Consider the following 17,257-nt stretch of genomic DNA (forward strand, 5'->3'; position numbering starts at 1 on the left):
CATTGTCTGAATGTGATGCAGAGGCACCCTAATATGCACATGAAACTGTATGGTTGTATTGGAATATGCATGAAGCAACTTTATGATCACATCTGTATTTATGAAGGCCTGTGGAAAGGTCTAGATCAGGAGTAGGGAACCTGTGGCTCGAGAGCCGCATGCGGCTCTTCTGCCCTTGCACTGCGGCTCCACGAGCTGAGCCGCTGGCCCCATCCTTACCCGCCCTGCAGGCAGCTAAAACTGGGCCATGCCACGGGCTTCCCCTCTCGCCTGCCCCGTTGGAGCGGGGCAGGTGCTTTCCTGGTGGCCGGTGAGGCCGAGCCGCTGGCCCCATCCTTGCCCACCCTGCAGGCAGCAGGGCAGACGCATCCATGCGCTTCTCAGAATGAGCGGAGTAAAAGGTAAAAAACCCCAATATATACAGTGTTATCTTTATTTTAAATGTCAAAAATTATTTGCAGCTCCAAGTGTTTTCTTTTCCCATGGAAAACGGGTCCAAATGGCTCTTTGAGTGTTAAAGGTTCCCTACCCCTGGTCTAGATGCCACAGAGACAGGACTACTGGGTGAGATGTGGAGCCCTTGGTTTGGCCAGGATCAGTGGGACTGAGCCAGCAGGCACTGTTTGTTCTCATAGTATCGTCGATCTGTCTCAGAGTCCCCAGACCTCTTTTCTCACTACCTTCATGTAAGGCAATCTTCTAGATTTCCATTAGCATTAATACAGCTATATCTTCTCCCAGCCTGGCACATGGAGGGATGTCTTTCCTTCCGCCACTCACTGGATCTGGGCACAGATGACTCCAGAATAATCACCTCATTCAAAGGAGTAACTGAGGACTCTGAGCACTTCCTGTGTCTTTGCGACTCTGTTATCTTTGCCTGCAGCTGCCACAGAACACTTAGGGATCAAACACCAGGGCAGCTGGAAAGTAAAAAAAAAATGAATTGGACTAAAGCAAGGTGGCTGAGACAGTCATGATGAGAGAATTCTCTCCTTCCCTGCATCCTCAATGGACCAAGCCACCTGGAACCCAAGGTTTCACCTGCATGGATCACTAGACCAGGCCAAAGAAGTGAACTTGGTCTTTGGGCCCCTCACCAGCACTAGTGTGGCCATGGAAGTTTACATGTGCTTCTGTGAACATGTGTGTGGACTGGAAATGGTTACAGGGAGCAGAGCTTCTGTACTCTCCCATGTGCACATATGTAACCACATCAGCATCTGAGGTGTGAGTCTCCTGGTAAGGAGTTCCCTTTTCCAAGCTTGAGACAGACAATCCCAAATGCCAACAGCCCTTGGAAGTTAGGATTGGGGGGAAAGGATTGCTCCAATTGGTCGCTCCCTTGGTCAGAGACGGAATGTGGTGGGGCTGGTCTTGCCCCAAGGAGCTAGGCAGGAACAGGAGCATGGAGGGGCGTGGGGCACACAATCCCTCTCTGGCAGTTAACTTGTGGCTGTGGAATGTGCGAGGGAGCGTGGCATTGTGCAGAGCCCAGGCTGCCCTCCCACTCCAATACCCCAAGAGGTTGCATTAGTGAATTTGGTCCCTGTCTGTGCCCAGATTTTTATTTTTTTTTACCATGTAGCCAGGTGGCACTTTGGCACAACAGAACTCCAGCTTTCCACAGTTGAGGGGTGGGGGAAAGGAGGGGGAGCCAGGCTCCCGGCAGTGCCCAGCCTGTGGCTCCAGGGAGCACAGCAGGTGAGAGTGAGTTTTTTTTTGGTCTGATGGGTAGAGCAAGAAGGGGGCAGGGGAAGAAGGGGAGAGTATCCCATGCCTGATGTGCCTCTCCTGGGGACAAATGAGGGTGACTTGGCAGGGGTCCCATGGCACAAGGACACATGTGGAGTCTCCCCTTGGAACAAAACAAAATCAAATGAATAAAAAAAAATGAACGTCCCCTCCCCATCTTTAACCCCACCCCAAGTGCTGAGTCGGCAATACCAGGGAACTGTGGGTGGGGTAGGGGGCTGGTGTGGCTGTTACTTCTTGAACATATCCTGCAGTGGACCTGGCAGGTACTTGAGCACCGTATCGAGGATGCTCTCTTCATCCTCATCTTCATCGTCTCCACAGCCTGCTGGGATAGCTTTCTTGGGGCGTGTCAGACTCCCCTCGCACGGCTGTTCCAGGGCTGCCTTCTCCTCTGCTTCTTTCTCCTCTTTCTTCTTCAGGCCATACTGCAGAGGAGAGACATTATTATTATTATTATTATTATTATTATTATTATTATTATTATTATTATTATTATTATTATTATTATTATTATTATTATTATTATTATTATTATTATTATTATTATTATTATTATTATTATTATTATCCTGACATGTTATTTGACTCTCAAAACCACAGGGGACACGGCACATAGCTCTTTCCTCTTGGACCATTTCCTGATCAAAACTGCCCCATCTGGATCATAACTATTGATTTATTCCCCATTACCAAAAGCCCCAGCAAGGAAAGAACTTTGTTTTATCTTACTACCCCAGAGGTGAAGGGTGTGTTTAGAAAACCACTGTCCATGGGCCCCCTTGCCTTGCCCGACATCCACATGTGTGTCCTCAAGCAGTACCTACAAGCAGTAGAAGAACCTTCCAGCAGCATGAGACCTGCCTTTAAACCCTTTGCTTCTCTGCTGGACTCTGGCCAAAGCCTCCCTCTGCAAGCTGGAGATAGACAATCCACATGTATTCCTCTGAAAGTGGAATTGGATTGCCCACATACTGAAGGCGGAACAGGCAAGAAACCACCAAGAGAGACACCTCTTCAGTGTTCAGCTGGCCAGCCCATGGCACTCATCTGCAAACACAGTGTCTAAACTCTTGCTCAACCCAGTATCCAAAGAGCTGCCTAACACTACAAACATAGCCAGTCTGTGCTGGTACAGGTCTGGTTGTATCCGTCTCTGTTGTGGATGTCCTAGGCCTTCATGCCAAACCCCTCCCCATTCTAAGTGATGCTGCAAGATCTCTTTGGAAAGGCTGGAGTTGCACAAAAGCTGGGAAGGGGGATGCAGCATAAGAACATAAGAACAAGCCAACTGGATCAGACCAAAGTCCATCTAGTCCAGCTCTCTGCTACTCGCAGCGGCCCACCAGGTGCCTTTGGGAGCTCACATGTAGGATGTGAACGCAATGGCCTTCTGCGGCTGTTGCTCCCGATCACCTGGTCTGTTAAGGCATTTGCAATCTCAGATCACAGAGGATCAAGATTGGTAGCCATAAATCGTCTTCTCCTCCATAAATCTGTCCAAGCCCCTTTTAAAGCTACCAAGCCCCTTTTAAAGCTAATAAATACACTGACAAAGGAGAGCTACTCCACATACTCTTTCACATGAGTCAGAATCTCTTGTTCCCATCTGCCCCAGCTAGCACGATATTGCAGGCTGGGTACAGGCCGCACCAACTGCGCTATCTGCCTCTGCAGAGGATATTAAAGATCCCAGATAGGGAGAACAGGGCTACCTAATACTGGCACTTACGGTACGTGTGATGGAGGTGTAGACACCATCTTGATTAATAACCTGTGGATGGCGGGAGCCTAAAGTGACTGGCAGAGAGAGTTAATGGCACAGAATATAGCCCCAGTTCTAGCTACTGCCTCATTTTGTATCATGTGAAAATATTCTTATACACATGCATGCAAAAACCATGCCTCCTGCACTTCCCATCCTCAAACTTCTGGCAGTCATAAAAACAGAAGGAAGAGCCTTGCTGGATTAGATCAGCATTTTACTTCCAATCGTGGCTGGTGGTAAATTTACCAGCAAGGAATAAAAGCAGAACTTTGCTACCAATTGTATGCTGCTAACAACCGTTCTCCAGAGCAGTAAATTCAGCCTTCAGTTGACAGCACTGCTACCCACTGCTTTGCTCAAAAAGGGAGTCAGATAATTCCGGCAGAGCACAAAAATAAACTTAATAAAACAATTAAAACTCAGAAACTCCTCTCCTAACATATTAATAACCAGAGGTATCAAACAGGGTTGTGTCATTGCCCCTGTTCTTATCAACCTGTTCTTGAATTCCCTTTCTCCAGCTCTAAGAGCATCTAACGCTCATAGTCCTACCAAGGAATGTGTCACTTCCCATTCTTTTGTTAGCAAATGACACGCTCCTATTATCTAGATCTAGGACAGACCTAAACCATCTACTAGCCAAATGTAGTGAGTATTGCACCTACAACATGTTGGAAATCAATCCTCAAAAGACAAAGGTGGTTGTATTTTCTAATACCTTTAAAATTCTCCATTGGAGGTTAGATGGTAAATCAGTAGAGCAGGTCAAAGTGTTTAAATATCTAGTTGTTGCTTTTGCCCACAAAGCTTCTTGGGTGAAACATAGAGCACTTGCAACAAAGAGTGCCAAGGCCCCGTCAGCTGCCATCCTAATCTTTGCTACCAAAAGGGGCAAATATATCCCAGCGGTATTAAAGTTATTCAATGAGAAAATAACACAGCAGTTGCTATACAGGATCCCTTTGTGGATCAGTAACTGGGCTCTTTTTTTAGAAAAAATCAATTGAGGTTTCTTTATCAAATTTTTGGAGTCCCACATTGTGTGACATACACAACTTTATGTCTAGAAGCTGGCCAGCATCTATTAGTTACAAGAGCCTGGCTCCTCACTTTCAAATTCCTGACCAGACTCTGTTTTTCTACCAATGCAAATAGTCATCTTTATTTGGCCCTTCCCGAGATCCAATGCTCTGACTCAGTGGTGCAGGGCCCACAGGGCGGTGTGTGTATGTGTGTGTGTATAACGCCCCGTGCAGAGCCGCAGCAGAGGTATGGCCAGGCCATGGAGGGGGTGTGGTGGGGGGGTGTCCCGGGTGCAGTCTCCCCTCACTCTGCCTCTGCTCTGACTGGTGGATCCACATTGAGAGCAAGCTGATCACTCTAGCTAGGCCTTTCCTAGATGCCATGTTCATGTTAGCCCCCTCACAAAATATTGCAAACTATGAACGAAATATTGCAAACTATAAAATCTTGTCTCTTTAGTCAAGAACTTCAACTCTTGGTTCAAAGAGCCGGGGTCTCCTGCTCACCTGTATACTTTGGTATTGTCCCTACTAAAGTGCAAATGGCCTGCTATTTAAAGGTTCTATTCAATCCCTCACTAGAACGAGGTGCAACTCTTTCCCCTCAGACTTTCTTCTTCGAGGACCCCTGTACAAGATCGAGTTTGCCCTCATTACACCAATACTCCTGAGACAACGCTGCACATTTTGACTGTCCCAAATATGTTTATTTTAGACCTGATTTTCATTTTATTATCCCTCCTCTGCTAAGGTACTCTGCTCCTAATCTTTGGGCTTGCTTTTTGTTAAATAATAGCTCATCCGTGATATTGGAGATGGTTGCAAATTTATTGGGAAAGGTTCTGGTATGCTGATCCTCCCCGTATTACTGATTTTTGCATTGTTTGTTTGTTTTCGATTCTGTATTTTATTAATGCCTATTCAAGGTCTATTATTATTATTAACTAGCAGGGCCCAACCACGCGTTGCTGTGGCAATTGTCCTTCTAATCACAGTCTGCAACCCACACAGATGTCCATGCAGGTCCAATGATCCGCAGCCTTTTGGGGTGGTCAAATGGAATCCCTCTTTCCCTTTTCAATTCACATTGTTATATGGTGGTGTCTCGTTTTTTAGTATAAAGTAACCCTTTCCATTCCACAACGGAACTGTCCAGAGTGCGAATCCCGCTGTCCATGAGGCTGGTTGACACACACAGTCCTGGCTTGGGGAAGGCAGAACTGGGGCAAGGAGGCTATCCTAGTCAGACAACAGAGGCAGGGTGGTGAGGCACTCAGATCGAGGCCAGCTCCCTGGGTTTTTAAAGGGCCATGTGCAAAAGAAGCGGAGCCAGTAATGTTGGTTTGCCCCCACCCCACGGATTTTCTTAGAAGGAAAAGGCAAACTCCAGCTCGCTTTTAGTAAAAGAGAGCTGTGGTGAATATGGGTGAGGAAGTGGGTAAGAGGTGGTTGGATGTGAGGGAGGGCAGAGTGAGGTGTGTGAGGATGAGCTGGATGTGTATTGTGTGGTAGCAGTGGGTGAGGCACAGAGAGTGAAAGTTACCTGCGTGTGGGGGGGGGGACCCCACCTGACGTCTCACTCGGCAAAGTGTGTATGTGTTTCACTTCCAGTCGTATTACCTAACAGTATTACCTATTTACTGTATTCACTGCTCATCTCTGCCCATCTGCACGAACATTCTAAGCCATCATACCAAGCCCTCAGGCCACAGACAGACAGGCTGCACGAACATTCTAAGAGTGACAGTTAAACAGAGGCAGCTTCATGGCCTGGTGCGCCAGGAAAAAGACGTTTTACCTGGCTCAGGTATGGACTTTTGGCGATTTGAAGGTCCAATTACCTGCCCGCAACAGGGAGGGACGTCATGTGAAAATTTGGGAGCGATCCGTCCAGCCGTTTCGGCATTAGGGAGTGACTAACAAAGTCACTGTTAGCTTTTTATCTATATAGATAATAAAGGCAACAACCTTCCTAAGTTACTTGTTCCTAGCCTCAGGTAGTCAGAGGAACACTTCCTCTGAGCATGTAGGTGTAATGTCCTCTTTCTTTTGACACTCTTATACAAAGTTCCTCCTCTACTGTTTCCTCTGGACTTCTCTCTCTCCTTCTCTGTCCTCTTTCTGCCCCTTCTCTTCTTTCCACAACATTTTCCATTCACATCTCTTTAGCTACTTCTTTCAGTTTAGCTGATTTGTTCTGGGTGGACTATTGTGTTTGAGATGAAATGCTACGCTTACTTTCCCAGCCAAAATGCTCAGGAGTCCAACAAAACATTTAAAGGTTCTCAGCATTTTTGTGATGTGTGAACCCTGACAGATTGTAATTCTGGTGCTGCCCTGGGGCTGCAGTTTTTAAGTCTCCCCCCTATTTTGTTTATCTGATCAAAAATGCCCCCCCTCCCCATGGCTAGTTTGATCTCTGGTAGGTTTTGTGTTTATTTTGGAAGTTATCTTCATTTGGAGAAATTGGTGAAGATTTAAAGCCCCTCTTAGGCAATAGCTCTGATCCACATAGGGTCCTTTGTGGCTAGGGTAAAAAACCACACCAGAAAATACAGGCAGAAAAATTCGATGTCCCATAAAGTCTGACCCTGTTTTCAACCATCTTTTCCCACAGTCTGCAAGAAGAAGAATGGCCAACAGAAGTTTTATATATATCAGAAACTGACTTCCACTGAGATGAAATTCAGGTTATGAGCAGAGCTTTGCCTGCAGCACTGCAACTTACTACTCCTCTACACCACAGGGCTCTGTTGTATTTATATGTGGAGGTTAATCCTGTTCATTAAGGGTTCTGTTACTCTCTGCAATTTTCCTTTTATTCCTTTATTTTACAGGCTACCTAATTATTTTCTGTTTTGTTACAGTGGGGGCATTTTTGAATGAGTTATTAATTAATGGTTCTTATTTTAAAGGGAGGGGATAAGTGTGGCTTTTCACTTTGTAGGCATTATTTGTAGGCATCACTTTGTAGTATTATTTTAAAATTGTAATTTGATGATTACAGAATTACAATGATAAAAGAAAAAATTATGAGAAATAGCTTTGGGCGCACAGTGAAAAGTTGTAATCAACCTGATTTCCCAACAGGAGATAAAAATTAACAATGGATTCATGAACAGTGGACACAGTAATTGATTATGCTAGAAGCAGCAGGAAAACTTAAAGTCTTGAGAAAGTTCAAGAGGTTGTTCTTTCACATTTTGTTTTGAACTTTAAAACTGCCACAAATCCTGTCTGAAAAAAGATGGCTGGATAGACTTCTTCCTAAAATCTTACATGCATAAGCAGCCCCAGCCTAGCTGTGACCACAGGTTGTACAAATGCAGCCAATTATTTCCCTTCCATCTCACCTGTCTGATGCTACCATTCATTCTGAAGAGAATACAGACTGCCATATACAGATAGATATTCAAAATATGTAGGTGCTTGTGGGGTTTGGTTCACACATGTGTTATCATCACTAAGGCCCCTTCCGCACAAGCAACATAATGCGTTTTCAAACCACTTTCACAACTGTTTGCAAGTGGATTTTGCTATTCCACACAGCTTCAAAGAGCACTGAAAGCAGTTTGAAAGTGCATTATTCTGCATGTGCGGAATGAGCTTGATTGAATCAAGTGGTGAGCTTGCATGTGTGAATTGACTAGGAGAGATACGCACCAAACATAGAACTTTCCCATAACTTCAAAAATTCAGTGGAATTCCTTTGCATATGGAGCTGACAGTCCTCAAATTTGCACTAAACAAGCATGTTTGAGTCAGATCCTGGAGGACAGGGCAAAAATACAGTAAAGAAGCTTGGGTTTTCCAGCTCCTCTTTTTGATTTTGAGTCTGGGCTCACAATGAAAACAGACAGTATATTCCTGTCCCTCTGAAAGTGCTAAGTGTATGATGTTCTCCTTGGCTGATATAAATCAGTCCCGTAGAACACAATTTGCCTTTGGACCCTGATTATCTTCAGTCTATATTTCTAATACCTTTTTGCCACATCTTGCAAACCATTAGACACCAATCTTCACGATATATCTAATCTTCTATCCACCCAGTCCCATTCATAAAGACAAATAGGTTCAGGGTGATGGCCAGGTCAAAATGGAAAGGAGAAAGATAAGGAAACAAAGTGGGCATTCGGAGTGCAGAGCAAGCAAGAGCTTTTTCAAAGACTGCTCTTCCCCGGGACTTCACACTGCAGACTCATGAATGATTTGTTCAATGTATTGTCGAAGGCTTTCACAGCCAGATTCAACTGGTTCTGGTGGGTTTTCCGGGCTGTGTGGCCGTGGTCTGGTGGATCTTGTTCCTAACGTTTCACCTGCATCTGTGGCTGGCATCTTCAGAGGTGTATCACAGAGGGATGTCTGTTACACACTGTGTCCAGAGAGAAGGAAATGTTTGGGGTATATATTGTCCATGTCCCAGGGTGGGGAACAAGATCCACCAGACCACGGCCACACAGCCTGGAAAACCCACCAGAACCACTCATGAATGATTATCCTCTCTTCTGCAACGTGGCAAATGGATACATCAGAGGAGATGAGAATCATTCATGAGCATGTGCAAGAGGTCCCAAGGAGACAACAGCCTCTGAGGCCTACATGTTAATGTGGTCTCTACTTAACAGGCTGTTACTTCTGCAGGCACAGGCTCCTGGAATCACAAAGGGGATCAGGGTGGGAAAACATTGAAGCCTTTCCAGAAAATCACTGGGAAGGTGGAGATGAATAGGGGGACGTGGGAGTGGGACATGTTGCAAGTGGGAGTGGGACATGTTGCATTCGTATGAACGAACAGCTGCTGTCAATAACAGGGAGGGAGTCTCTTTCTCTTCACATCAAAAGCCCACCTAGTATAATGACAATTTGAAGACTGTCAGTTACAGAAGGCTTTTGTTCCATAGCAGGATTTAGAGGGTTTCATTGGCGTATGATAGAGACCTCTTACTTCTGTTAACTCAGGCTCAGATACCAATCGATGCCTTATAATGGCAAAATGTACAAATTGTTAAACATCTATCAGGGTCCTCCAGCATATATATTTCATCTCTCAGAGATAACCTAATCAATACTTTGAATATTTATGCATTATCAATATTTATTTATTTTTTATTTATTTATTGTTATATTTCTAAACCGCCCTCCCCCGAAGGCTTGCATTTACTAAGCAAAGGATAAAAAGGTGAGCGCTAGGTTTTATTATGTTGGTATCAGACAACCATTATACATAACAAGTAAGACAGACCAGTTAGGCTGGATTCTCAAAATGGAGTTTTGTCCTAATATTGTCAATAATGGCCAACAGGAGTCTGGTTCATAACTGTCATTACAGAGCTTGGATTGGCTGTGGCAGCAATATCTTCTTAGAAACACCATAGGCTCAGACTCCCTCCATAAATTCTACACTTGCCATTTGTTGCAAACAGGTCCTATCCACTTCTGCAAATCTTAGATATATTCTTTTCACTGGAGAGCTGTTGATATATTACTTACCTTATCACGGATTTGCTGCCGAACCTTTTCCCGTTCAGCCTCCATGCGGGCATGCTTTGCTTTGCGTTCTTCTTCTTGCTGGCGCAGAGCTTCTTGTCGCTCTTCTTCCTTCTTCTGGGCATCAGGGTCTTTCTCTTCTTCACCCCCCAGCATTTTACCCATGTCTTTAGTGGCCCCTGAACGTAACATCATAAAAGCCACAGTCAGAAGGAAAGATCATGACTCCTCAGAACAGTTCATTGTCTTCTCATAGGTGTCCACTGCAATTATGCTCCACTCTCCTATTCACCTGAACTTCAAAAGTGATGGGGAAAGGAAAGGCATGTCCATGTAGCTCCACCATGCAAGAGTTAAATGTGCAGTTTGTTAGTGGTTTTAATGAGGGGAAACAATTTCTCATCAAAGATTGTAAAGCTGAAGGTGCCGAGGAGGTGTTTCTGTGGAATTGCCTCCCTAAATCTCAGGGGTGGCGAACCTATGGCACTCCAGATGTTCATAGACTACAATTACCATCAGCCCCTGCCAGCATGGCCAATTGCTGGCAGGGGCTGATGGGAATTGTAGTCCATGGGCATCTGGAGTGCCACAGGTTCGCCACCACAGCTATATCTCAACCCAAGGGGACCAATGATGTTAGTGAGAAGATAATGGAAGTATCATAGGCATAGGCCACTTTGGAATCCAGACTTTCTGTTTTGGCATCAAATGGCAATTTTGGAATCCTTTCTTCTGTTACAAAATACTTGATGGATCCCATGCAAATCTTCAGCATCAGCTCCACACCATTCTAGGGGCTGATGGGGAAATGAGCTGATGTGGAAATGGTCCGTATCTTTTGCTTTGCCCACTTGATTCTAGTCAATCCAAGCATTTCCAGTGTAATGTGGGGTTCAGGAGTAGCCTGTGAAATAATGTTTTTGTAGTAAGTATAAAGTATATCTTGCCAGGCTGCATCATATCCAATCACAGCAAAGAAAATTCAAGCAAGATATGTGGAGTAATGTGTGTACAAAGTGCTGTCAAGTATGGTCAACAGGATTTTCAAGGCAAGAGACTAGCAGAGGTGGTTTGCCATTGCCTTCCTCTGGATGGCGACTCTGGTATTCATTGGTGGTCTTCCATCCAAGCATTAATCAGGGTGGATCCTGCTTCTGCAATCCAATGAGATTGGGCTAGCCTGGGCCATCTAGGTCAGGGCATGTGAGCTCACAGGGGCCTTCAAATGCAGTTTTAAAAAATGCTTTAGTAATGTATGAAGAGCCCTGTAAAGCCTCTGTGTGTATAATATTACTGTATGTATCATGTTTCTTCCATTCCAATCTGCTTCCAATTTGATTGTAAATGTATCACAATCCTTAACTGTGTCCTTTTTCTTCTACCTCCTGGCAGCTGGTGCCCTCGTCTCTTGCCTAGTTTGTACATCGTACTGCAGCTGCATTGACCCACTTGTGGCTGCATCCGGGACCCACAAGTTATTAGGAGTCCAGCTGTGTCTAAGTTCACCCTTGTATTTTATGGTTTTATTTATTGAGTAAATTTCTATTCTATCTCTCCACAGCACAAAGCTAACAAAATGGTTAAAATTAAATCTAACAACCTTATGAAACAAACATGCAAGAGTAAAGACCTAGGGCTGGATCCCACCATCTTCTCCACTTGATCTTGTCCAATTTTTCTCCTTACTGCACCACCAAGACAATGCAGTTTTTGTACATAACAGAATGGTCACTCTGTCACGGTCACAGGTTTTTTTGCTGGCCAAAAATGGTTTCCTCCCCCCCTTTAACCTGCAGATGTTGATGGGGTCCAGCCCTCACAGTCAAGAGGTTAACAGCAAGAGCCATACATAAAAACAAGTCAACCATCATGGAACCTCACTGGCAAAATGTATGCCATAAAATGCATACTAAGTGGTAAGATGCTGCAAATCAGGAAAAAAGAGTTAAGCCTCATGCCTAGGCCACCAAGGATGTTTTGACATGTGAAGTGGAGGCTTAGTGGACGCTGGTTGTACTTGCATGCCATAGAGTAGGTCCTGAGTGAAACTCCAGAAAGGGCATTCCAGACCCTTGCCTACAATCTCTCTGTTTAAGAACAAGGGTACTTCTGCAGCAGACAATGGAAAGAAGGCAATTGATTAAGAAAAGCCATGTTTTCCTAGGCATTCTGAAAAGTACTTGTTCCTACTTGAAAAGAATGGGAAGACTTCTGCTTTGATAGATGGAGTTCCTGGGCCAAGTGAAGCAGCCATAAGTCTCTTCGCTTGCCCAATAAAGCAGCTGAAAGCTATTAGATTATCCTAGTGCCAGAGATTTGACAGCTTCCATTCCTAGATGAAGTGTCTCCACATAGCAAGAGCCCCAGGCCCTGAACTCTCCCTCCTGGGTGTCAGGGGAAGATTGAAAGTCAAGCTGTTTTTGGATGGTGACCCACAGAACAAATGGTCTACTTCTGTATTGGTCACTGCAAGATGTCGCTTTAATCAGATGCTGAATCTGGCAGAAAAGCAGCAGCACAACAGGTTTGTGTCCTTCCTCCACTCCCACTGCTTGCCCCCAGCCCTAATCTCTGTTCTCAGGTGGTGGAAAGATGTAATGGCTTTCTGTGAGGTGAAGGGATTTTGTGGAAAATAGCTCCATGTCAGGGATTGGGAAATTTGGCTGTCTCTTTTTCTGTGCAGTTTCCAAACAGACCAGTGTTCAAAATTCCATTGAGTGGTAGAGATAAAACCAACTGTAGCAGTAATAGTATTTGCATATCTGTTAAGATCCTTTAACTTCAGGCATACCTTTTAGTTAACTGAACACCTATGAGTGTGTGTGTCCCTGGAAGAACTTTAAAAGGTGGTCAAGTACAACCAGCACCGACCACGCCTCCACCTTATCACACGAGTGGTTGTTCTGCTGTGATGAGTGCAAAGTTAGGGTGTGTTACATGCTTGTCCATTGTTTTGGTTAAAAGGGGAAGTTGTACACGTCAGCTACAGAAAGGGAGTGTACATCTAAGAACTGGTATTGTTTTAGAGAATAAACCAACCAAATGTTGTAGGGCCATTGAAGGGGAAGAGTACATCTTAGTCTGTGTTTCTCCCTTCCTCTTTTTTTTTAAAAAAAAAACAATATGGAAACTATAGCAGGGGTGGCCAAACTGAGTCTCATGAGCCACATACAGCTCTTTGCCACATAACGTGCGGCTCACAGCTACAGAGGCCGATTGTTGGAGTGAATCTCCTTCTATGTGCATCCTTGCCCTTGGCTGAGCTGCCACGCTTTGCCATGGGGCAGGGAGGCTGGAAGGGATGACAAGGGCCTGGGTGTGGTGGTGGTGGGGTGGGGGGAGAGGAGGAAGTGCCCAAGGCCCCCTAGCTCCTGTAATTCATACAGCCTTGACAACATGTCAGCTGGATTTTAAACAATTCACAGCAAAAATTGGGACTCACAATATTTCTACAAACAGTAATAGCCAGTAAATATCTCTAACTTGCATATTTTGCCACGTTTTGGCCAAACATTTAGTCTTAGCCAAAGTAGTACCATTAACAATATCAGTTTTTACCTGTTCTGTTTTTTCTAAATTTTTGGCAGTGTCATTTAATTATTAATAATAATAAAAATCACATGAATAATAATTACTATGTATGAATATTTCTTGCTATTTATATAAAAGGTTTTTAACAAAATGTACTATTTATATAAAAGGTTTTTAACAAAATGTGCATGTAATGATAAAAAAACATGTCTTTGATATCTGTTCATGTCTTATGGCTCTCAGATAATCTGAAGCTCATTCTGTGTGGTTCTCATGTTGAACAAGTTTGGCCACCCCTGCTCTATTGAAATGAGTCACCCTGAACCGGCCATGGGTGGGGCAGCATAACACATTCACCCAAATGGATGAATGATGTACATAGGAACAATCAGTTCAAAATTGAATAAACAACACACTAAATGTTTCAAAAATCTTGAAATAGTGCAGATTAGGAGGGGGGGGGGCAATGAAAACATGCCTCTTGTCATTAGTTACATCATCAACATTAGCCCATAGATACTTCTACAATGTGTGCAGCCACAGTTCATACACCACTCCAACCTTCAGTGGATACACTGGGTCAGGGAACTGCATTTTCCCAGGGGGAAAAATACTGTGCTCTGGGAAATGACATTCAAAAGGTACCTCCTGAGATTGCCACCACATTCTACTTTATGGCAGGCCTAGTTCTACCAGCGAATGCATGGGATAAAGGTTCAGTATGGTCATGGAACTGTTGAGCTACTAGTTTGAAAGCACAGGTCAGCCTGTGGAGTTTTCAGTCCCAGCTTTTCTGACAAGTTCTTCCTAAACTTGGAGGATCCACTATCCAGTGAACTACAGGGGAAGAACATTCTCCACCACGAGTTACTCTCTCCTTTTTCCAAGTCTGTGCACATCTGTACAAAGGAGATAGGAACTTAGTCTGTGCTGTATCATTCTGAGAAGTTCTGCTAGGAAGCCGGCAAAAGCATTTCCCATTGCCATTTGTCAGCAGTTTAGAGCTACAAAGCACCACTGGCTCATGTGGTTCCCTGGACAAACTCATGGTCTTTCATATTCCTGAGTTTCATTGCCCCCCTATTTAGCTCCTGTGACTCATCATTGCTTTGACGAATCTAGCCAAGCCTATCACACAGCCAAAGACAGTAGATTTGCTGCTTGCTGCACCAGCAGAGCCATACAAGATGAGAGAAGGGAGCCTGTGTATGGCTGGGCTGAGTTGCAGTCCCCCGGTTGATGGGCTATTGTGGCTGGGAGTGAGGGATGGGGCAGAGGCAAGAATGTATGATGACATGCAATATCCTTTCCAGCTAGTTCCATCATACAAATTGGAAACTGTCTGCACAGGCATGGTAGTTTCTCACCTGCAGAGTCAAGAAAGAAAAAGCATAAAGACTTCATCACCGCATGTGTCTTGGAGGTGCTCTCTTCTCAATCCAATTTGTCATTTTAGAAGAGGCAGCCAAAAACATAGCCAAGATTCCCCCCTGGAAAGATTCATTAACTCCTCCTAGGTAGCAGAGTATAAACACTGATGGGTGATTCACACTTTGCAAAGCCTGCAGGACAGAAGCATGGAGCTGGATCCAGCAGAAGACTCCTATGGATAAAAGGAGGCTGATTTTTCCTGAATGCCCCTAGGCTGCCAAAACCCCCAAATGAAGCATTTTCAGGGGGAAAAAAAGATTAAGGGAAAAGAGGTTTCAGAACAAGCTGGAAAAATATAGAACAATCGAGAGAGTAAGCGATTTGTAACAAAGATGTTACAAGCGTGTATCTATACCACATGTAGTGATCCCACTTTGAAACCACCTTCAACTTTATAAAATATTTTTTTTGCCAATTCTGGCCTAGGGGATTCCTGGAAATTTGATTGAGGATGCCTGGGGAGAGCAGAGGTTCTGGAGAGAATTCCATTTGCCCCGGACTGTGTACCCTTAAGCCACTAGTTCCTCCAGAGGAACTGAACTCTGGGAGATTGCCAGGCCCCACTGTGTGGTTGGCAATACTAAATTTGAGGTTTGAGCATGATGGGAGGGATGGAGGAGGGTTAAAAGAGAATGATATTAATACAAAGTCAAGACTCACCCCCTAGGGCCTGCTTCATCACAAAATCCATACTTCCAACTGAGTTATCGAGCTCTCGGCAACGACAGAATTCTCACCCAGTGTTGCTGGTGGGAGTCTTCAGGTCAGGCGCTACCTGGATGGATGAAAGAGATGTCTGATGAGCAAAAGGGAACAGTGAAACAATCCTCTCCAGGACCCTGCCAATTCAAACAGGGTGCATCCAAAGGTATGGTTTGTCATGTCATTTGTGGAAAATCATGTAAAAAATTAGGTGGGACAGAAAATCCACATCTAGAGTGATTTTGCTGAACCTTCCCCAGAAAATTCGGATAGATTTCCACCTCCATTTGTAATACACCTTGCAATTCTTGCCCATCCTAACTGCTTCAGGACTTACTGCACATTTTGAAAAGAAGAAGTTAACATCTTGTTCCTCATGGGCTTATCCGGGATCACTTGCTAGGGATGTCAACGACCATGGAGAACAATGACCTATCTCTTTATTAAAGGATTAATGTGTGGAAATAGGCAGCTGGAGCCGTTCATGGCATGGAGGTAAATAATATTTAAAGACTAACAACATTTATTTCAATATGAGCTTATACGAATCACGTCTCTCTTCTTCAGTGAATCATGAAAGTTCATACTGAAATAAATGTGGTTGGTCTTTAAGGTGCCACTGGAAGTTTGTTCAATTTTGCGATAGCAAATTAACATGGCTACCCCTTTGTAACTTAGTATTTTTCCTAAACTCAAAAGCATACACTCTTTGTTACGTAATTTTGGTCAGTCTTACTAAAACGTATGCATGGCATACTTTCCGTGACAGAATACACACATTCTTATACATTAGTATGGACCTGCATATATGAAAATGGAATGAAGGAAACAGACATTCATCAGGATTAACAACTCCACAGTATGCTTTTAACTTCATTTTTGAGCTCAGAAACAAAGACCAGAAATGTAAAGTACTCTGTAGAGTGATTATTTTTTTCCTGAAATGTGAATGGCTGGCTCCTGATCTGGGACAGTCCCTTGATTCCAAGCAGTCCTGCAGTGTTTCCACATACGCTGTGACACCTGGGAGCCTCTGGCTCCTCTTACGTTGATTCTGAACCCAGCAATTTTCTGCAAATTGTAAGCCAGCAGAGAACTTGGTCACTGAAGTGCAATGAGGGAAACAGCAGTTTTCTATTCAGCCTGCTGGGTTTTCTTGCTAACAGAAGGGTTTTTAAGGGAAAATGGAAACATGAGTAAAGAGTTAGCATATTGTCATCTGCTTAAGTCTGTAATAGAAATGCATTAAAATTGCCTTTATTTTTTGTTCTCCAGCTAGTAAATTTACATAGGCAGCTATTTTAAACAATTACTGTGTAGGCAGAATATTTTCAATTGCAACTATATTAAGAACTGCATTAGGCAAAGTCTTCTATCTAAAAGAAGTCCAAGCAATTGAAGCCAGGATATCTTACTTGACACAGCCAAACTGGACATGATGGGCATAGAAGGGGCAACATCCAAGTGCATTTATTCACATATCCTACCATTCATTTTATAAATTGTATTTTTTTTTACTGTAAACGGATCATGCAGGTCAGCAGAACTAAACCTTGACCTG

General features: G+C 44.0%; 1 protein-coding gene across 6 annotated transcripts in view; it reads right to left on the minus strand.

Annotated features, from left to right (window-relative positions):
- Window positions 1–416: 416 nt before the first annotated feature.
- Window positions 417–17,257, minus strand: part of CPLX2 (complexin 2) — a 167,529-nt gene continuing 150,688 nt past the window's right edge. For 5 of the 6 annotated variants that reach the window (XM_048488677.1, XM_048488676.1, XM_048488674.1 and 2 more), the window contains 3 exons: window positions 15,655–15,769; window positions 10,036–10,211; window positions 417–2,183 (listed from right to left, as the gene is read on the minus strand). In XM_048488677.1, the coding sequence (XP_048344634.1) occupies window positions 1,986–2,183; window positions 10,036–10,211; window positions 15,655–15,685 (405 nt within the window). In that variant the 5' untranslated portion in view covers window positions 15,686–15,769 and the 3' untranslated portion in view covers window positions 417–1,985. Of the gene's footprint in view, window positions 2,184–10,035; window positions 10,212–15,654; window positions 15,770–17,257 lie in introns of those variants that run through there. The other variant, XM_048488679.1, reaches the window with a different exon arrangement.

The sequence above is a fragment of the Sphaerodactylus townsendi genome, linkage group LG03 (assembly GCF_021028975.2).
Source record: "Sphaerodactylus townsendi isolate TG3544 linkage group LG03, MPM_Stown_v2.3, whole genome shotgun sequence".
NCBI lineage: Eukaryota > Metazoa > Chordata > Lepidosauria > Squamata > Sphaerodactylidae > Sphaerodactylus > Sphaerodactylus townsendi.